Below are 22,713 nucleotides of genomic sequence, written 5' to 3'. Positions count from 1 at the left end.
TTTTAACTATCTATCTGATAGTAATACTATGGTATTTTCAAATATTATACTAATGATAATGACGCGCGCTACTGAAGATGAGTGCTCATGTTCAAAAATCATAAGTATACGTATCTATCTGTATATTACATATAAGGTACCAGAATGTTAAAAGAATAATATATGTGATATAATATAATATGATATTACCAGGTCAAAAACATGGTTGTAAGTTTATTGAATAACCACCGCTTTTTAATCAAAGAAAGACAGTAGAAACATGTATTTTATTCCAAACTTTATTTCCAACTGTTAGTCTGTCTATGGATTGACATTTAAGATGAAACTCCACGTTTCTGTGCCCAAGTCTTATTACTCGAGCTAGAACAATATAGGTTAGATTGGACTGTTTAATTAAACAGACAGCAGGCCAAGAAGTTTACAGCTTGTCCGTTAGATGCCCATGCTTAATCTAAGGCTGCAAAATAGAAACATGCACTGATATGCAAGATAAGTTTACTAATTCTCAGAATTCTTAATGCTCTGGGCCATTATGATGTTAGGCTTACAAGACGACTGTGATTGGCTGTTGTTACTTGTGCCAACCAAGGAAAGAGTCTAGTCTGACCTGAATCACAGATGCAGACTAAACCAGAAAGTATGGTGAGTTGCCAGTCACCATTTAAACAGGATATGCTGAGACTGAAATATGAAAAATGTACATCTTTAAGCTACTTATTGTATTTTCCACTAAAATAAAATACTGTTATAGACATGTCAATCCCTGTTTTTCTTACAAGTACTGTAAACATTCAGCAGAACATGTTTTAATGGGAGTTCGGCAAAGTTCTGCATTGAAAATGAGTAAGAGTTACCATTATGAATTACAGTTGCATTTGCTTAATGGAAAAATTAAGGGTTTATGGCAGGTGATTGTGGCTGTCTTGTGAGTAAAAGCAGTCATAACTTGAAAATGATCAACCAAAACCTTCCAAATCACTTTCAGGTTTGTGTGGTTTTGCAGACTTGCACCAACTTTAAAGAATTAAATGACAACCCCCATCAACCACTGCACTGTTCTTAAAACAAACCTATATTAAAACATTCATAAAAGGCATGGGTGCTCACATTGCCTTTTCTCTCAGCAGCCACAATTAGGTGCTAATATGGGCTTGAGCGGCTCCCCTACATCCAACCATTTTAGATTAGTCTGCTGCTAATAATATTACATTGGACTCGTAAATTTTTCCCAAACTAAAAACCTACAGAAAGGAAAGAGATACAGTATCTGAGCTGGTGTATTTAGTCAAATTACACAAAACCAGTAAAGAACTTGTCCAGGTCACATTTCACTTTCAAAAGCAAGAAATAGGAAATTATAGTTTGTGTATGGTTATAGGACTATTTAAATTTTTTAACTATTTAAATAGTTGTCCAATTAGTCATGACAATTATGTATATGTGTGTATGTATATATGTGTGTGTTATATATATATATATATATATATATATACACACACACACACACACGTAAATATTTCTCATACACATATATACACACACATATATATATATATATATATAAAGATTTGTCCAATTATTAATGACAATTATATATAATTGTCATAATTAACTAGGCAAATCTTATATAAAAAATTTATTACTGTCAAATTGGTTGTAAACACTATTTAAATAAAATCAATTTTCAGTAAAAAAAAAAAATAATAATAATAAAAAAAACTTCATATCTGTGTTACAATATTGGGAATTTAATGAAAATTACTATTGACAATTATGAAAATTACAAAAAATAAAATAAAACAACGAATTAAGACCAGATGCTTTATAGTAACAGGAAAGTCTCAACATATTTTCCTTTTGATTTTGAGGTGAAATGTGACTCTTTTTTTTTTGAGATTCACTCATTTACTTACCAAATTAACCAAGTTAACACAAAACTAAACTGTCTAAAAGGTATGAGTACTAGATATACTATGCCATTGGGGTTAGTTATACTGAAAACTAGACTAAGCAGGTCATAAATCTTAAGGTCACAACCACAGAAATCATTCAGATTTTACAAGATAACTTTCCTTTGCATCCCACTCAAGGCAGTGACTAATAATGAGCGAACAATGGCAAAGTTAAATCAGAATTAACAGCACAGCCACAACCAACTGTCTTTCAAAATGAATCTGATAGCAACCATAAACCGTTAGAGGCTGTGAGGTGTCTACAAAATCAAAAAAGGGAAGATGAAAAAGCCTACAGTATGTACAAATTTACTCACCCAGGATCCGCAACCTCAAATTGTGCAAAACATGACTTGCGCATCACATTTCTAGCTTTTATGCCACTAACCCAGGTGACAGTGAGCAAATGAGTTGACAGGAGTGTGTTTGAATGCATTACTGCATATGTCAAGTGCTTTTTGCATGTCAAATTTCCTTGTATTCACTAATATTCAATTAGCAAACTCAATCTGCATGGGCTAATTAGCATCACTTGAGTGTATGGTTGTGTATGAGGTACAAAACCCTCCTTTATGTGCAATAAAGCAGCAGCATCTACATCCATCCTTTCTGTTCATTTTGCTCGTTTTGTGAAACATGAGAATAAAACATTGTAAGGGGAAGAGGTTGTATGTCCAGCGAAGCAAGATTCTTCTTCATCCTCGTCGCAATATTACTCGCCCCGCCGAGCTCAAACGGCATTTAACGGTTCCTGCAAAACACAAAAACATGCCCAGTGCTACGGCCACTCAACGTCCCAGAGAGCCAAACATCGTCCAGACGTTGCCTAAAACACTGTCTAGACATCCTCTATGCACTTTAATACATTCGTCATCCTTCTCAAGCATCCTGCGGGGTTGGCCTCTTGAGGTCTCGGATCTGTTTGATTAGATAGGTCTTCTCGTCACTGAACTGCTCATCCTCTGCGCGGTCGTTCTGGAACTTGCTGAGGAACTCGATGAGTTTGGTCTGGTTCTTCAGCAGGATGTCGAGGATGGGCTGGGTCTTGTTCGGATTGGCCACAAACACCTGAATGCATAGAGAAAGACCGTCTCACTCAGGATATTGAAGCTTGAGACAAGTTTTGGGTTGGCATACTGGTGAGTTGGTAAAATAATGATAGTGTGGCAAAATTCAGCTGACAATTCATACCTTGAATACATGGAAGGCCTCAAACTGGATGTTGCGGCTCTTGTCTCTCAGTAGGTTCATCATGAGCTTGAGGTTCTCAGGTTTGCTTATGTACTTCGTCATTATAGTGAAGTTGTGCCGGTCCAAAAGCAGCTCTCCCAAAAGCTGAGAGGAAGAGGAAAACATAAAACACATCAGAAGCACCTACAAATAAAGATCTAATGGCTATAGTAAACATGCACACAATTCAGTTTAAATGCATTCTAAAGCTGCACTATACAACAACTATACAAACAAATAGATATGCACTAGCAATCAAAAGTTTGTCGTCAAGATTGTTTTTGATAGAAATTATTTATTTTATTCAACAAGGACATAAAATTGATCAAAAGTGACAGTAAAGACATTTACATTACAAAAAAATTCCACAAAAATATTAAGCAGCACAACTGTTTTCAACATTGATAGTAAGAAATGTTTCTTGAACAGCAAATCCACTTATTAGAATGATTTCTGAAGGATTATGTGACACTGAATACTTAAGTAATGATGCTGAAAATTCAGCTTTGATCACAGGAATAAATTGATTATATTTTATAAAATGGTTAGTTCCTGTCCTTGATTCTGATTGGTCAATAGCTGTGTTTTATTCACGATAAAACACGGCTATGACCGCTTCACCCAACGGTTCTGTGTATCACTACACAACACCCCTAGCAACCACTCTTAGCAACGTAAACTGTTTGTTCTCAATTGATATTGTTCATTGAAGCTGTATTATGTAAAAGAGTATTGTAAGAAAGAGATCGAGTGAGCGAGTTTATTACCTGCATTCAGATTTAGCATTTTCCTTCAGGTCAGTCCTATGTTCATAATAAAAAATCTGTTTAAATGTCAGCTGCGATTTCTTGTCCTTTTAACAGTTAAGGGGTTTTCCTGTGACTGACAGTGCTAGTCAAAGCATTTGTCAGCTGCGTCTTGTTCCATGTTCACAACAATTCAGTCTTTTCAATATAAAAGTCTTCGCTACTGACTGACACACTCATAAAGACAGCCTTTGCCGCCATTTAATGGCATGAAAATGTAACTTCTGTTGCTGTTCACAGTCAGGGACTATTTTTTCCGGCAGAAGGAAGGCTTTAGTGAAAGTTTACTTCATGAAAGTTGCATTAATACATATTTTTGGCTTTAATATTTGTATTGTGTGGTAACCGTTTTATAAAAGCGATAAGGTACTCGAGGCTAGTGCTGTATCGTGTATTTTAAATTATAATAATATTTCACTATATTACTGTTACTGTATTTTATCAAATAAATGAATTCTTTCAAAAACCCCAGAAGACCCCAACCTTCTGAACAATAGTTTAAATAAGCACAACAACAAACAAATTAACCCGTTCCTTACCTTTAGCGACTGCCTCTTAGTCACATAGTTTTCCGAGTGAAGCAGTTTCTCATATTCACTAAAGAACTGAAGACCAAAAGTGGAGAAAAGAGGGGACAGAGATATACAGTAAATACCAAATTGCCTGGCTTCTTCTCATACAGTAGCACCAAAAAATATTGGCATACTTACAACACGCTTGCATTAGATAAAATATCAAATAAAGTGGTAGTTATTTTAAAGAAAGATTTTCAAGCACTTCCCAAGAAGTAGTTTGTCAGTTCTGCATTTGAGTCCTTAATACGGTTACGTTCACACAGTTCAGTTATTTACGGGAGTGACAACCGCATTCCATAACCAAACTCACACCTGAAGACCACATTCAAACAAACCCGCGCTGTGTGAATGGAAATGGACTCGACAACTAGTTGCCTGTCACATCATAGAGTGCAGGAGAGCCGCTCTGCACTGCACAACCATGTGTCTACCGTCTGTTGCAGGTTTTTATGTGTGGTTTCGCTTTCGATAACGTACAACAATGGAGATATTACCTACGTGTCATCTAAAGGTTTTCTCCACTGGCGCTGCTCCAGTTAGTTTCGTGTTCTATGTGTGACTCAAATGCTCCGCTCTCCATCCAGATATAAAAGCTGCTGACGTTTAACAAATATTTGACAGACAAACTCACTGCTCGATTGGGCTCGTCATGTCAAAAGTGTTATTTTTTAGTTTTATGGACGTCGCCATCTTTGATGTTACTTTGGTCACTTTCTCTGGTAAGAGGATATGGACTTTATTCCAGTTGCACATTCATACAGACAGTATTCGAGACGCAACTGTAAGTTGCTGTGTGAACGAGACATTTCGAGGCTCACACCTGTAAGTAAATGCGGTTGTCAATCCCAAAAACTGACAGTGTGAACGTAGCCATACAATCCAAATGTATGACAAAAGTATTTGGACATGTGGTTGTCGAATGTTACAAAAAGCTGTTATTGATGTGAAAAGCTGACTTCATAAATCCAAAAAAATCATACATCCTAAAATCAAACTGACACCAAAGTGCAAGATTTTTTGCATTTGTTATTATATTCATATCTAAATTCATATGTAAAGACATTGCGATATTTATAGTGTGACTAAAATGCTTTTTTGGGCCCACTTCACGTTCAAATCACTTCCAAAATGTATTGACTTTCACATCATGTGCAAAGAAACAAATGAGGAACTTGTTGCAGAATGGCTGACAGATTTAATCAGATCCAATGACAACAGGCCACAACGGAAGCCAAATCTATGAGAAGAAAAGCCTGTGACTCACTCTATCATAGTGCTGCTCCAGGAACTCAGCACTGAGCAGTTTGTGTCTCGTCAGCAAATCCTGGAAGAAAACCAAACGAATGGAATTCTTCAGACAAAATAATTATACAGTTAATCTGAAGATGAAATACTCAGACAAAACAAACACCTATGGCTTGTTCATTCGTCAACATACTAACTTTAAAAGTGGCAAATGCATCCGAGGCGATGTCGAAGGTGGACATCTCCACGTATCTGAAGAAATCGTAGAACTGCTCAGAGCAGAGGGTGATCTTTGCCAGTGGCTCATGCCGTATGCATTCCCTCAGCATGATCCCGCAGTTCAGAGCGATGTCTGGAGACTCGTAACTACAAAAAGAACAAGAATATTTGGTCACCATATATACACATCCTCACGCTGTTCCAAAACTTTCTTTCATTTGTAGACTGAAAAGGAGATTCAAAGGTGCAGTATGTAATATTGACAGCTAGTGGCTGAAATGGGTACTGCAGTCCAAATTCAAAACATTGGAGCTGTTTCCTGCCCCCTCCTCCTTAGACTTGACCCTGAATTTTGCCGTGTTCGCACCGCAGGAACTAGGAACAATTTTAGTTCTAGGAACTCCTTATGGGGGTCAAACGCTTGACAAACACCGGCACCCGGTATTTTTAAAAAGCCATGTAAACATATTTACTTCACGAACATGGAAAACAGCGATAACAGAATTTACCTGTTGTCTGAACGGTGGTGTTCTTTTCTCCGGCTTGATGATATGTAATACTGAAAGTTGTCATAGGATATTTCATCTCTTAGCCCCAATTTTTACCCTTTCAGTTGCATAAAGTATACATTTACATTCCATCTCTGTTATCACGAAACCCACAACACAGAACAAACACAGCTCCGATCACGGTTTTTAGTGTTTGTAAATGCCGCACTTAAAGACGCCGCTGTCGGCCGCTTTAGAGTTCCTATTCCCGGTGCCAATACAACCAGGAACATGGCCCGAGGGAGATATTAGTTCTCGGGGAACTATCCTAGTGGCTAGTTCCTGTTAGATTAAAATCTCAATCATAGGTAGAATATTCGTAGTCTCAGTCATCAGTTTAGAAACAGGCGCCTCAACCCGTGATGCATGGCAGCAGCAGCACGAGATCTCGGGAGAATGACCAAGCAGACATAGATCAAGTGTGGTACAAAGCATTCTCAGATTTATTTAGGAAGAAGGGTCATATTTATAGACATAGGTCAAACAACAATTTCCAGGATGGCTTGAGCATCCAATCATACGACTTAAGAATCAAACCTTACCATTTATGGCATTTCAAGAAATATAATAACAAATAATAAATGTATATGCGTAAATGTGTGTCTCTCTTCAACTTCTGGTTGCGTGTGAGAGTGTCAGTGTGTCCAAGGACTACTACTTCTTGTTTTGTCTAGGTAGGTACATGATGTGCAATGGAAAAATCCCAAGACACAAAAAAAGTCAAAAAGTGAGGCCCAAGAAATAAAAAACGATTTAACAGTTCCTATAACTGAGTTCCTAGGACTATTCGTTGCGAAAGCCCCTATGCCTGCAAAATGCTGTGTTTCCCTCCAATTGGCAACCCGGGGTGTTGAAATCCTATTGGGTAAATCGGCAGTAAGCGGGATCAAAACACAAACAGAGATAAAAGACAAAGTACACACATTTCAAAGCAGAATAACTGGCTGTTGCATTGTTTTTCAGAGAAACAAGTATTTAAAATTAGCATGTTTCCTAAATTTCTGCAAACATATGGTATTTTTATGCTTTAGCAGTCAAAATAAATAAATACAGCACCTTTAAGTTGGATGTTCATGCTGTTCTTTTTCATACAATGAAACTAAATGGTGATCAGGGGTTGTGAAGCTCCAAAAATTTAAAAAAAAAAAAAAAGTACCATAAAAGTAGTCTAAAATAAAACAAAAGTAGCTTAATATATAAAGTTGGATATATTTTATATCCAACTTTATTCTTCTACACTCACATAAAGCGATATATAGTATATAGCAAATCTCAAATGCTTGATTTTTTTCATAAAATGCAACTATATTATCGCCCAGATATTTATACAAAGTTGGATATATAAGTATGTCTAACTTTATTTGCATACACACAGTATACTTGTGAAGAGTGATACTATATAGCATATCTCAACTGATTGATTGCTTGTGTCGTCACTAAATGTAAACTCTTATCGCCCAGCTCTAATCTGATAAATGAAACTACAAGGCATGAAGATATTAAGTTATTATAAACATTAACATCGTGATTTTCTGCAAAGCTTCTTTGTAAGAAAGTGCATTGTAAATATGACTTGATTTGACTAGTCCATATGATTGTGTGCTATATTGCTGACTCAAAACTATATTATGATTGATTATTATGATCCTCTGAAGTCATTTAAGGTTTAAAAGTTGGAAAAGGACCAACATGTGGTGAACTACCCAAAAAACATTCACATTTAAGATGATATCAGTGATTTAAGATTAGATGTTCACAATGCTGACTCAGAGTAAATACTCATCTGGGAAATGACGGCTCTTCTAAGAACATTTACTTATATTCTCATGTTAGTGACCAAACCAATTCTTTGATATCTTAGTTTGTGATATGATCTAAACACCAGTCTTTAAATTAGAAAAGCAGACTGAACTAGTCTGACAACTGCAAAATTTTAGGATATACATTAAATTGGTGAGTATAAAAATCGAATGAATGTCTTTACAATGTGTTTGTGTGTGTGTGTGTGTGTGTGTGTGTGTGTGTGTGTGTGTGTGTGTGTGTGTGTGTGTGTCTCACCCTTTAAGCAGCATGAAGAGTATATTTTGTTGAGTGCACAGGTATTCAACAGTGGGTGTCCGTGTGCCGATCTGACGCCTCAAAATATTATTAAAGATCTGTGCCACGTCTTTCTTGCCCTAAATACAAATAACATGCAGAACAGTTAATGAAAAGCTCAAGTAATCAAAATGCATGCATGCATTTCCACAAACTGGAATTTCAGAAATAAAGTAGACATGTCAAAATGTTTACACCTGGTATTATGCCATTGACATATGCTAATACACGCAGTATTAATGTCTCTCAGTTGCACAAGAAGAAGCCACTTTTGATTAGATCTCATTGAGGAAAGCATCTCTTTTGTGGCTATGTATATCATTTATCACAAATCAGGGACGATGTTAATCTTGGGAGTTTTCTTGCTTTTTTTTTTTTTTTTTCTCTCTAACTGACTGGTTGTTTCTTACCTAACAAGCAAAGTTTAAAATGTTATGTAGCTTGATCAGTTCCAAGGGCCACAAGATGGCTTAAAATAATTTAAAATAAGACGACATATGCTTAAAAAAGCTAAAAATCAATATGTAAGCAGATATCGTATTTCCTATTTTATTTTTATTTAAGAACCAGGGTTATCATGGTCATGAAAACCTGGATATATGAGGGAATTTTTGATTTTCTTGAATTTTTTTGAATTTTTGAAAATAATAATAACCCTAAAACCCCCCCAAAAAAAAAAAAAAAAAAAAAAAGAATAAATAAATAAAATAAAAAATGTTTATAATGAATATACTTTTTTTCCAGTTATTTTAAGTTCTAAAATATTTTATCAGGTAGAAACATTAAAAAAAAAAAAATGACTGGAAAAAGCATGTAAATTCATTGGTAATAAAAAGTGCAAACCCATTCAATTACTCAAACTTCTGGAATTATTTTAAATATTAATAATTATTTTAATTAAACATTATTATTATACATATAATTTATAATACTTATATAAATATGTAATAAACTAATTAAAATTGTCACTCCTAGTTTCTGTACATAAAGTGTGAAAATGAACAGCTCTGTCATTACAGCAGAAGTATCAGAAATATCTTGCAGAGCCTCAGAGCCTGGACTAGACGCACATTCAGTTTTGTTCAGGACGCATGCGGTGTTTTGGGGCAGTTTTACAAATGCATCCCTGACCACCTTCACATCAATGTGATTCACAAAGCATTTGTCATTTGTAAGTCATTTTGGCTCATTTGTAAGTCGCTTTGCATAAATGAATAAATGTTAATGTCTAGGTGTAAACTAGAAAGTTTAAAGGCCCTAATATACTAGCGAAATCGAAGAACGAATTGGTGTGATGTCATGTCAAACAAACTGTTCATTTTGGGAATTCGAAACAGCTTGCCTAAGCTACTAAGCACTGTCATACTACCATTGGTCCATTGATAACTCAATAGAGGGATCTGAACCCAGAAGTGTAATTCGCTGCTGGTTCCTTTGAGATTTTCGTATGGGGTTTAATAATGGGGTTTTTCAATTTGAGTAAAATAAAGCCTTGACGATACTTTGACGTTTTGTTCTACAACGTACACTGCACACACTCACACCCCAAACTGTCTTATCTAGTTACTTATTAAAAACGTACGTTTTCAAAATTGAACAAAACTGCTTCAAAATTTGCGTTTTCACTATGGGTGTGTCTACTTCAGACACACACAACCCCATAGCGAAGGCTCTGAGGTTCTGACATGGAAATCTTCTGTCGAGGTCAGATATCTGCGAAAAAACATGAACACACTGGAGATGCGGAGAGCTACTTTGTATTAGAAACTGAAGTTGTAAATCTAATTGAAAGTGACACTGTCACTGTTTTTTCATGTTTAGTACTGTAAAGCAGCTTGTTTTAAAGCAATCTATTGTATAAAGTGACATGATTTTACTGCAGGGCCAAATTGCGGAGCTGATATCCACATTGATATGATCAAATGTTTTTCGTAACTGTTGCTTTCTCATCGCTGTCATAGCTGTGTTATCGAGAGGAAAGTGCAGAGCTCATATGTGCACATACAACCCCTTTACATGATCCCAGCCGAGGAATAAGGGTCTTATCTAGTGAAACGATCAGTCACAAATGTTCGTCTTGCACAAACTCTGCGATGCACATTACATAATCAAGTCTTTGCACATTCGATTTGTAAACACTAGGTCGGTACTTCCTCCTACGTCATGCGTGACCTTTCCAACGTGATTATGTAATGTGTGGCACATCACAGAGCTAGTGCAAGACGAGCATTTGTGGTTAAAAAGTCTATAATTTTATTTTATTTTTTTTAAGAAAATGACCAATCGTTTCACTAGATAAGACCCTTATTCCTCATCTGGGATCATGTAGAGCCTTTTGAAGCTGTTGAGTAAATATCAATATCATGGTACGGCAGCAAAGTTCCTTGATTATTACGCGGAATGAGAGTATAGTTCCTAGCCATATCGGCCTAGAAAATCGAAACTTTTCATTTTCCGTCGGTCTTAGTACACAATGTAACTACAGAAGAGTCAAGTTTTAAATAGGAAAAATATCGAAACTCTTTGGTCATTTTTGAGCGAGATGCTAATGGTCTAATCAGATTCAATGAACTATGTTAAGCTATGCTAAAAGTGGTACCGCCAGACCCGGAGATCGGCTGAATGGATTCGAAAACGGTAAGGGGAGTTGGAAAATGAGCCTATTTTCAAAAAAAGTGGAGTGTTCCTTTAATGACATGGGGGTGAGTAAATTATCAGGACATTTTAATTCTGAAGTGAACTAATCCTTCAAAAGAGCATTTGAGAGCTGCTCAGTGGATTTTGGAGGACTTTGGGCTACTTTGAGTGTCTTTTCCTGGCCTAGTCTATTAAACTGATGCTCCCACCTCAAAGTCAATGAGCTGCAGATCTGCGACGAGGGTGCTGAGCAGGCCGCTGTTGTAGAGCTCCTGAGCGAGCTGAGCCACAGCTTCTGTCTGCGGCTCCTTCTCATTGGTGCCGTAGAGGATCTCCTTCATCGCCAACAGAGATTTAGACACCTCTTCAGAGGCCTGCAGACACACACCCTTCTTATTAATGGCTTTATGACACTCTTTAATGGGTAATATTCACAGTTCAAGCCCAAACACATTGTACCACACCCGTGTGTAACAGCACTGTGTACAAATGTGTTTAGTACCTTCTCAGCCTTCTTGTCTGAAATGTCCTGCTTCTCTAGAATGGTCATGTTGTCCTTTAGATTCTTCACAATGTCCGCAGGACACTTGTGAGACTTACCGAAAGGGAACGGCATGGCAACACGTTACCAGGGCAACCAGGTAGCAGAGAGCCCAGCTGTGAAAGTGAACGAGAAAGACAGGGAAAGAAAATGACTGAGAAAGAACGAATGAACAAACTCGTATATGAACAAAAAAACAAATAATGGAATGTACAACCAACTTAGAATCAGCAAAGGAAAAACATAGTCACAGAAAGAAATAATGAACAAGGGAAGACAAATAATAATAAACAAACCAAATGATGAACAAAAATGGAACAAATAATGAACTAAACATAAGAATGAACAGATGAAAGAATGAACAAACAATCAGAAGATCAATAAAAGATTGAACAAACTAATTAAATCATGAAGAGATGATAGAACTAAAGAATCAGAATGCTGTCTCAGTATTATTAAGGTTGAATCACTGTAGTCACATGGACTATTTTTTAACGATGTCGTTACTACCTTTCTGGGCCTTGAAAGGTGCAATGATGTTGCTGCCTATTTATGTGGTTCAGAAACCCTTGGATTTCATCAAAAATATCTTAATTTGTGTTCCGAAGATGAAGATGAATGGTCTTACGGGTGTGGAACGACATGAGGGTGAGTAATTAATGACAGAAATTACATTTTTGGGTGAACTAACCCTTTAAATTTGCGATAAAATGGGAAAACCTTTCACATGTGAGAATTTGTTGGTTTGTGTTTTTATATGTATTAACTCAATATTATATGTTTTTAAACTATAGTAACTTAATTGTCGTTGTTAGCTGGCGCTTTCGTCTTGTATTGTGTTAAATCATCTGCTTAAGTCTATTGCAGATACACATATTCATGCGTATAACTACGATTGCAGATGCTCAGTCACCTTGCTGTTGAATGTTCATGGATCGGCTTTGACTGTTCCAATATGGACGACAACTTACATATAGTGGCCCATAGAAACAGCCATTAATGAGACATCTATGTATATAAAGATCTATTGCCAAATTTACACCGCAAACAAAGGTGGCACAGAAGCGCTTCAAAAGTGGCAAACAGGTGTCTTTAGGTGACTTTGGCAGTTTGATACACGCTCCGAACCACTGATTCAAAACAAAAGCCATCGGATTTTATCAAATATATCTCAATTTGTGTTCTGAAGATGAACAAAGGTCTTATGGGTGTGGAACGACATGAGGGTGAGTAATTAATGACAGAATTTTCATTTTTGGGTGAACTAACCCTTTAACTCAGCTGAGTAAAGATGCCTTATGGTTAGCTCTATTATCTGCTGTTTGAGCTACAGGAGGGCAAATAAAATAATGGACAAAAGAACGAAAAAATTAAAAGAATGAATGAACAGAAAAACAACTGATTACAGAAGGAAGATCTTCACTGTTCAGGGTGTGATATATTACACTTTATGTTCAAACAAACACACACACCCAAGTGTCTCAAATAGCACAGATGTGAAGGTTGGCGAAGTTGACAAACAGGAAATGTGCAGCAGACACCTCTTAAATGAATAAGGCTGACAGTGTGCTGGCTTCCTCCATAATGATCACAGCAGCGAAACTCAAGCATAAAATCCTCAATAAATATACTGACCTGAAACTAAATCAAATCCTGCTGCTTTTTCATTACCCTTTTCCAAAACACACGCAATGACACTATTATTAATAATTACTCTGCCGCTATGCTGCATGTGCTTTGCATACTCCATTTGTCAGCTCGTGGGATCTGTGCATCACAGGACCATACGTCCAGCCACTTAATCTCCACGCAGCTTGTGCAAGTTAGCCAAATCCTTGACCTGGTGACCACGCTCGCCATGTCTGCCCCAACGCAAATCTGAACCCAAACAGATGCCAAGGCTCGCTGAGACAGCTGGCATGCTGAGTTCACATGCAAAAGGATGCATCTAAGCCAGGGGTGTCCAATCCTGCTCCTAGAGGGCCACTGTCCTGCAGAGTTAACCTCCAACCCCAATTAAAAACACCTGAACCAGCTGATCAAGGTTCTGCATACTAGAAACTTCCAAGTAGATGTGTTGATGCAAGATGGAGCTAAACTCTGCAGGACAGTGGCCCTCCAGGACCGGGTTTGGACACCCCTGCACTAAACATTTATTTCACAGTTGCTGCAATGGCTACATAAGATCAATTACAGGTTATCTGATCAGCCACACTAATATGATGCTAATGCCATTCATAGTTGCTGCACATGATGCTAATAACATTGCATTGCCAACTATTACTGCTGCATGCTGTACTGTCAAAATCAACAATACTGTACAAGCCAGGGGACACAGGGTTAGTCATCTATGAAACAAAATTATTAGTACATTAATTTATAGTTATGTTTTTGTGTTGGTTTCAAACACCTAAGCTGCGTCCAAAATCACATACTGTTGAGTAGGTACTACATTTGAATTTAAATTTACTTCACGAAAAAGTTGAAAAAGTATGTTCTATAAAGTACGAATGCATGTAGTATGAATTAATTCGGACATACTACATCTGTCACATGACCTACCAGCGTCAGTTACATCCTTTCAACGCCATTCACAAATCCACTCCCGTGGCCTCATGGGATAGTAAAGTGTCCATCATAAGCGCATTTCAGAATCTCACTGGAAGTAGTAAGTCAATCCAGGTACTTTTCGCCTACTGTTTTTCGAATACTATGAATTCAGATACTACTCTGTTCGCATACTTTTTTTTGCGTACTATATGGTAGAGAAGTATTCGATTTCGGACACAGCTCTAGTTTGTCACAATGTGTTTCATGTGTTGTCATTTTATGCAGATTATTAACTCCAATTTCTGATGGTCTATTATAAATTTATTATAAATAAATACACACACTGTTTGATGGAGACCCCATAGTATAGTTTTACATAGTAACAATAACTTGGAAATTATTATTAGTAATTATTATTAATAATTCAAGGAAACTGAATAAGTAATACAGGACAGGGTATAAGGGAAACTTTAGTTAATTATTGTATGGGATGTATTATATGCAGATTTTTATAGGAACTCTAAAGATTCTTATCAAATTAAAATATAGTAAATTATAACAGTGAAGTACAAAATTATTTACATTGGATATTGCAGGGTATTTTTTATTTATATAATTATTTAATATGTAAAATTCATCTTAATGTCATATATTCTGGAATAAATAATATCCGAGAATATAATATATATAAAAGTGAAATAATATTTTATTTAGTATTATTTTTTTGCTTAAATTATACTCATATTTATTATTTTTCATATTTATTTTATTATTTGCTAAATTTTTGCTATTGTTTATCTCATTAATATTCATAATATTATTTTAATTATTATATTATAAATAACATTTTTACTTCATTTCACTCAAAAACACTACAAAACAGGAAATTCAGAAAACACCCTGATACTCTTGCCAACAGGAAGTTATCAGCTGATGCCAGCAATATTAAAATTATCATACAGACTAGTTTAATTACATTATCTAATGACATAGGTTCAGAACAGATCAAATAAAATGCATGTTTTTGTCCTAACTGGAAGTCTAATTTTCATCTAATTCAGCAGAGATTGATCAACACATGTACGTACGTAGATGATAATGTAGATAATTGATGAAAATCACAGGTATGTATTGTTCAGCTGTGAAGTTTTGGTATATTTGACTGTGCAACTGTTAACACCCAACACATTATACAAATACTAATGGACTCAGCATCAAGATCTATGTGAATAAGCTGAAGTTATGAAGGTTGTATACCTGCAGTCCATGTCTATATGTGATATAAAGGGCTCGACAAAACTTTGATGATCTGAATGGCAGATTTCAGTCACTTTGGCTGTGTCTCAAACCTAGTGAGCTGTCTACCTAGAATCATTCTTTGATGGTTCACCAGTTCAGACATGTCTATGGTGTTTCCTGGGTGGGCAGTAGATTAGTTTGAGACACAGCCCCCTACTTTTGCGCAAGCAGAGGCCCAGTTTGATGGATAAGACACAGATAATAATTATCTAGTTAACGCCTTTGTTTATCTTTAAATCAGTGATGTACAAACCACAAAAGATTCGAAGCCCCTCTAATCGTTAGCATCACGCCAGACTCAGAATATGTGCGTAAATGCAATTGCAGTTGTGGTTTTGCATAGGTATGCTCTGATAGGCCTCTGCATGCACAGTACAATATTTAGTTTCACAACAACCAACAAAAGAGAAGTAAACAATAGCACACCTTATTTGGGTCTCCTTCGGCGGCCTTTTCTAGCGAATAACGGTGTGTTTCCTGGAATATGATGGTTTGGTGTGTAATTTCTTAGCCAAATTTGAGCGCAGAACCGTCTGTGTATGTGTATGTGTATGAATGTGTATGTGTGTGTGTATTCAGTCTACAATCACCAGCGAGAACTTCCGCAAACCTGCAGTGAGGAGGATTTCAAAATAAAAGCCCCAAACACTCTCAGCACTCTCCATGTATAGAAAGCTCTTCATCCACATATGTAAATGGAATTTAAAAATACTTTTACTCATTTTAAATTAGGAATAGCTTACTGCCTTCATACTTCAATAGCATTAACAAAGCAAAAAAGACTGTAAATTACTGTTAAAATGTAAATGTTTCCTTTGAGAGGTTCACAGAGCATAGCAGCCCAAATGCTATTTGCTTATCAAGATGCTGATATACCCTATATTAGGGTGACCAGACGTCCCCGTTTTCCGGGGACAGTCCCGGTTTTTCGTGTTCTGTCCCCGACTATAGACCTTATGCGCCAGAGAAACAAGCGCGCCGCCATCTTTATAAAATTGTCTTTGAACTTCCGTTTTGCGGTAGCTCTGTACATTTCTATGGCATCACTGTCAAAGAATAATTAGCTGGTTAAGTGGATTTACTTGTTGTAGTGTTAATGAAAGTTATCATGAGCATTGTAATGTTTAAAGCAGATGTCTTAACAAATGTCAGTAGACTGGGAAGATTTTAAAACGAGCAGTTCATTCATAAATGTAAGATCGCTGTGGAAATACAAACCGGAAGTCAAAAGACAACTAGGGCAACGCTGAAAAGGGGCGGGGCTACATAAGGTCTATAGCTGTCCCCGGAAATGTCCCCGTTTTACAGCTCGTTCCAAACAACCCGCAAATACACTGCAAAAAAGCCCGCAGCAGCCTGTTGGTTTAAATGTGCTTAAAATGTTTTTAAAATGCAAAATAGTTAAAAACAGTTAAAAGTTAAAAAAAGAGAGTATAACAGCTTGAGAAAATGAAAACATTAAATTCAATAATAAATGTTAAAAAATATTGGTAAATACCGTTTTATTTAACTTATCTTTTTATATTTATGTTGTTTTATTTTTTGTAAAGTACTTTTGTAAAGTTATACTTTTGTTATAACATAATAGGCATATTGTTTTGAACTGCTTTTACAATGTTACTATTAATAGTGTAATAGTTTTTTGGTGAATTGTATTGAAACCAGACCAAAAATCCTAATAATCAAACTAAATCATAAGTCATTATGACAAAGCTGATGATAAATCATTATTAAAAATCATTATTAATGTAATATAATAATAATAATAATAATAAACATTCAAAAATGTATTGTCCCCGTTTTTTAATTGTTAGATAATAACAAATGAGATTTCTGCCATATTTGGCCACTCAAATAGGAAACGTCCCCGGTTTTCATTTCAAAAATCTGGTCACCTTACCCTATATGTATAATTTCTTATCAGTATTCTTGTGTTTACTTGGGTTTTTGATTTGCCATGATTGGTGTTTTTCATGGTTGCCTTTGATTGTTTATTGTTCAAAATGTTGCAATAAAACAATTATAAAAGCAAAGGTAAAATATCTTTTTAATGAAAAATACAAATACTTATTATTACACTGTATAAAAGAGACACCATTTTATAGTTTTACAGCTCAATAACTTGAACATTATAATAAGGAAACTGAACAAGTAATACAAGGTGAAAGGGAAACTTAACGAGTTAAATAAAACTACAGTTTTGTTTACTGCAGGGCTCTGAACCGGTTCAAAGAACAAAAACGAAAACCAGAAACGAACGAAATTTTGACCGGAACGTAACCAGAAACGGAAACTAAATCAAATGACGCATCCAACGTGAGTGAAATGTGACGCTGACGCATCCAACATTATTGCTATTACTCAGCTGTCAAGTCATCATAGGTAAGATAAGTCACAATGGCCCAAGCTTTTATGGGGCACTAAGCAGAATTTTATTTGGAGGCCCCTTGGTTAAAATAATTTAAGATAAACAGTATCTTCTTATATAAAAAATAATGGTAAATGTACAAAACGGACAATATTAAATTAAATACTTAAATAATGACATAAAATGAACAGATCAGATGGGCCTGTGACAAAATAACAATAATAAATTTATTAACATTAAAGGAATAGTTCACCCAAAAATGAAAAGAAATTAATATAGGTTTGGAACAACTTGAGAGTGAGTGAATAATGGCAGAATTTTCATTTTTGGGTGAACTATCCCTTTAAGGACAAGGGGCAGCATGTTTACTAGTTGGCTTCTGTTACTTTGAGACCTGCATGCATCTAAAATACAGACACACATCCGATTTTCTCTCAACCGATACTTTTACTTTAGACATAACCAACTGTGTTTATGTAAACCTGTGTATTTGACAATATTAGCGCAATCAGATGCGAAAGATAAAGTCCAGTCATCAGACGCTGTTTGACAGGCTTTTTAGTGTGCGCGCGCGCGCTTCGGATGTACGCGCTCAGAAAAGGCGCATGTCAGAACAGCACGCGAATGAAATGTTTAACCGGCAAGGCTTTAAAAAGTAATAATGAACTTTTGTGATTATGAAAAAGTGCAGTATCCCGTGAGTGTAATTCTACCGCTGCATTAACATGTGATGCGAATGTACGTCAAGTTGTACAGTATTGGACGGAGGCACACAACTGAAACTGACAGAATGTGCGCTGTAAAAATCAAGCTGTCATGTGCTCTTGGGGGGCCACTGGTGCCCATGGGGGCCCTATGCAGCCGCTTAGTTCGCTTATGCCTTGGGCCGGCTCTGGCCCTGGCATTAGTTTCACCAACCGTCAAGCATTATGCCTACATTTAAATGAAAATTAATGTCAAGTAATATGCAGCTTGTTGTGCGTTTTGAAACCAGCGGAAATTGCAGGATATAGAACATGAGTTCACACACCGCCACATCACGCACCTGCAGCGCTTCTGTGAATGGAGAAAACAGAATAAATCTATAGGCCTACATAACACATATATAATATACAAACCTGATTCCAAAAAAGTTGGGACACTGTACAAATTGTGAATAAAAAAGGAATGCAATAATTTACAAATCTCATAAACTTATATTTTATTCACAATAGAATATAGATAACATATCAAATGTTGAAAGTGAGACATTTTGAAATGTCATGATAAATATTGGCTCATTTTGGAATTCATGAGAGCTACACATTCCAAAAAAGTTGGGACAGGTAGCAATAAGAGGCCGGAAAAGTTAAATGTACATATAAGGAACAGCTGGAGGACCAATTTGCAACTTATTAGGTCAATTGGCAACATGATTGGGTATAAAAAGAGCCTCTCAGAGTGGCAGTGTCTCTCAGAAGTCAAGATGGGCAGAGGATCACCAATTCCCCCAATGCTGCGACGAAAAATAGAAGAGTTTGAAGTTATCATCATCTACAGTGCATAATGTCATCCAAAGATTCAGAGAATCTGGAACAATCTCTGTGCGTAAGGGTCAAGGCCGGAAAACCATACTGGATGCCCGTGATCTTCGGGCCCTTAGACGCCACTGCATCACATACAGGAATGCTACTGTAATGGAAATCACAACATGGGCTCAGGAATACTTCCAGAAAACATTGTCGGTGAACACAATCCACCGTGCCATTCGCCGTTGCCGGCTAAAACTCTATAGGTCAAAAAAGAAGCCATATCTAAACATGATCCAGAAGCGCAGGCGTTTTCTCTGGGCCAAGGCTCATTTAAAATGGACTGTGGCAAAGTGGAAAACTGTTCTGTGGTCAGACGAATCAAAATTTGAAGTTCTTTTTGGAAAACTGGGACGCCATGTCATCCGGACTAAAGAGGACAAGGACAACCCAAGTTGTTATCAGCGCTCAGTTCAGAAGCCTGCATCTCTGATGGTATGGGGTTGCATGAGTGCGTGTGGCATGGGCAGCTGGAAAGGCACCATCAATGCTGAAAGGTATATCCAAGTTCTAGAACAACATATGCTCCCATCCAGACGTCGTCTCTTTCAGGGAAGACCTTGCATTTTCCAACATGACAATGCCAGACCACATACTGCATCAATTACAACATCATGGCTGCGTAGAAGAAGGATACGGGTACTGAAATGGCCAGCCTGCAGTCCAGATCTTTCACCCATAGAAAACATTTGGCGCATCATAAAGAGGAAGATGCGACAAAGAAGACCTAAGACAGTTGAGCAACTAGAAGCCTGTATTAGACAAGAATGGGACAACATTCCTATTCCTAAACTTGAGCAACTTGTCTCCTCAGTCCCCAGACGTTTGCAGACTGTTATAAAAAGAAGAGGGGATGCCACACAGTGGTAAACATGGCCTTGTCCCAACTTTTTTGAGATGTGTTGATGCCATGAAATTTAAAATCAACTTATTTTTCCCTTAAAATGATACATTTTCTCAGTTTAAACATTTGATATGTCATCTGTTGTATTCTGAATAAAATATTGAAATTTGAAACTTCCACATTATTGCATTCCTTTTTTATTCACAATTTGTACAGTGTCCCAACTTTTTTGGAATCGGGTTTGTAAAAGGGAATAGGCCTATAGGCTATGTGAAATATTTCACTTAAATAATTAGGTGTACAGATTAACAAAACGAAAGTGGTTGTGGCGCACTCCAAAGATCTAGGAAAGGAAACAGACATTATTTAAGTTTCTTTTGTAAATGTATGAATTATGTCTTGCTATAAACCTGTATGACCATAAATTACGGAGTACAGTTTACTGTCTTAGAAGGGAAAAAAAAATTCCAGTGGTCACGCCGGCACCTCTTGCGCGCACATACACAAATTCTTGCATTGCTTACCTGATATCGCAGGCTGTTAAATATTAAAATAAAATACAACCAAACATATAAAACATTACACTGCTCAATTCAATTCTGCAATAGGCCTACAATCTGCCGTTTACCACCCGTGACCACCGCCTGACTGTGCTGTTATGTGAAAGATAATGTCGATACTGCGAGTGAAGTACAAAGCTTACATAATAAATAATAGTTTAGCATTCGTCACGAAAATGGAAACTGTTGGATTCGTGCCGAATGAGAAAGGTATGCTTCTGATTCACTTTAAATTAATTCGTTTTGCATCGTATTTAGTTTTATTTCTAATAATGAAAGTTCACCTGCTGCCTTAAAAATGTGAGTAAATTCAACTTGAAAATAATCTTTGTTTCAACTCACAAATAGTCAAGACAATGCATTATTTTAAATTAAAAATGAAACTTAAAGTAATGCATTGTCTTGACTATTTGTGAGTTGAAACAAAGATTATCTTCAAGTTGAGTTAACTTATGCTTAGTTGAGTTAACTCACATTTTTAAGGCAGCAGGTGAACTTTCATTTCTAAGTTTAACCAGCTGAAAATGTTTACAGGAACTATACAGACAAAATTGCTCTGTTAGCTGTGGTGTCAAGACATCTATGATTAAAAGATTAATATGAGGCAGAAGTACAGAATGTCACATTTTATTATTGGCTGTTTCAACACAAAATGTTTTAACAACTAAGAAGTACAGCACTTTTACAGTTTCATCCCTCTGCCTAAGTATTGGGATGGTTTAGTCTCGTCTTCAGCTGGTGAAATGCATGTTAAATAGGATTTAAATTTGGAAACTGACTTGAAATGTCCAGTTTGGAATGTCCTGAAAAAGATAGATGCACTGGCAAGCTTCAGCAACCGACAATGACCAGGTCAGCTGAGATGATAGACAGCAGTTGATATAGACAAATGACAAGGGCTATGAAAAAATAACTGTCAGTTAAATCGACTTCCACAATCTGCTGTTCACAGGAGACTTCACCAACAGAATTACAGAGGATACACAGCAAGATCAAACATCTGATCAGTACCAAAAATAGAAAAGCCAATTTGAATTTGCAAAAACACACAGAGATGAGCCAGTAGAGTTTTAGAACAGAGTTTTATGGATATGAGACAAAGATTAACCTTTATCAAAGTGAGAAAGCAAAAGTGTGGAGAAAAAAAGAAACTGCAAATGATCCAAGGCATACAAGCTCATCTGGAAAGCATGGTAGTGTCATGTCATGGGCATGCATGTCTGCCTCTGGAACAGGCTCACTCATCTTTATTGATGACTTATTCAATGATTGCAGCAGAAGAATGAATTCAGAAGTGTACAAAAGAATCTTGCCTACCAGTGTTCAAGAAAATGCCACCAGATTCACTGGGAAGTGCTTCATATGGCAACAAGACAATGACCCAAAACACTAGAACTGCCAACTCAATCAAGGTGATTATCATGGTAAAGAAATTTAGGGTCTTAGATTGGCCAGGTCTACAGATTTAAATCCTATTGAACAAACATTTCACCAGCTGAAGACGAGACTAAAGGCAGAAACTCCCCAAAACAAGCAACCATTGAAAATGGCTGCATTAAAGGCCTGGAAAAGCATTTCAAAGTGTGAAACCAAGAGTCTGGTAATGTCTATGGGTCACAGACTTGCTCCTGTGATTGTTTGCAAGGGATTTACAGCTAAATATTAGCTTTTACA

General features: G+C 36.5%; 1 protein-coding gene across 1 annotated transcript; it reads right to left on the bottom strand.

Annotated features, from left to right (window-relative positions):
- Positions 1-262: 262 nt before the first annotated feature.
- On the bottom strand, positions 263-16,680 carry cab39 (calcium binding protein 39). The gene is made up of 9 exons (XM_051862427.1): positions 16,126-16,680; positions 11,812-11,966; positions 11,519-11,683; positions 8,634-8,752; positions 6,006-6,174; positions 5,828-5,887; positions 4,528-4,593; positions 3,144-3,287; positions 263-3,020 (listed from the first exon to the last, which is right to left on the bottom strand). The coding sequence occupies exons 2-9, from the start codon at positions 11,923-11,925 to the stop codon at positions 2,832-2,834; spliced, it is 1,026 nt and encodes a 341-aa protein (XP_051718387.1). The 5' UTR covers positions 11,926-11,966; positions 16,126-16,680; the 3' UTR covers positions 263-2,831.
- Between the last annotated feature and the right edge of the window lie 6,033 nt (positions 16,681-22,713).

This window comes from Ctenopharyngodon idella, chromosome 15 (genome assembly GCF_019924925.1).
Source record: "Ctenopharyngodon idella isolate HZGC_01 chromosome 15, HZGC01, whole genome shotgun sequence".
Lineage (NCBI taxonomy): Eukaryota > Metazoa > Chordata > Actinopteri > Cypriniformes > Xenocyprididae > Ctenopharyngodon > Ctenopharyngodon idella.
Note: the sequence above shows the minus strand (reverse complement) of the source record. Positions and strands in the feature narration are given on the sequence as shown.

Bases quoted from the DNA above. Each gene is read 5' to 3' on its own strand.
- cab39 (XM_051862427.1), bottom strand. From the start codon at position 11,925: ATGCCGTTCCCTTTCGGTAAGTCTCACAAGTGTCCTGCGGACATTGTG. The intron at 11,684-11,811 runs GTACTAAACACA...GTGTGTCTGCAG, and splicing joins CAGACAAGAAGGCTGAGAAG to GCCTCTGAAGAGGTGTCTAA. The intron at 3,288-4,527 runs GTAAGGAACGGG...TCTTCCTCTCAG, and splicing joins CTAAGAGGCAGTCGCTAAAG to CTTTTGGGAGAGCTGCTTTT.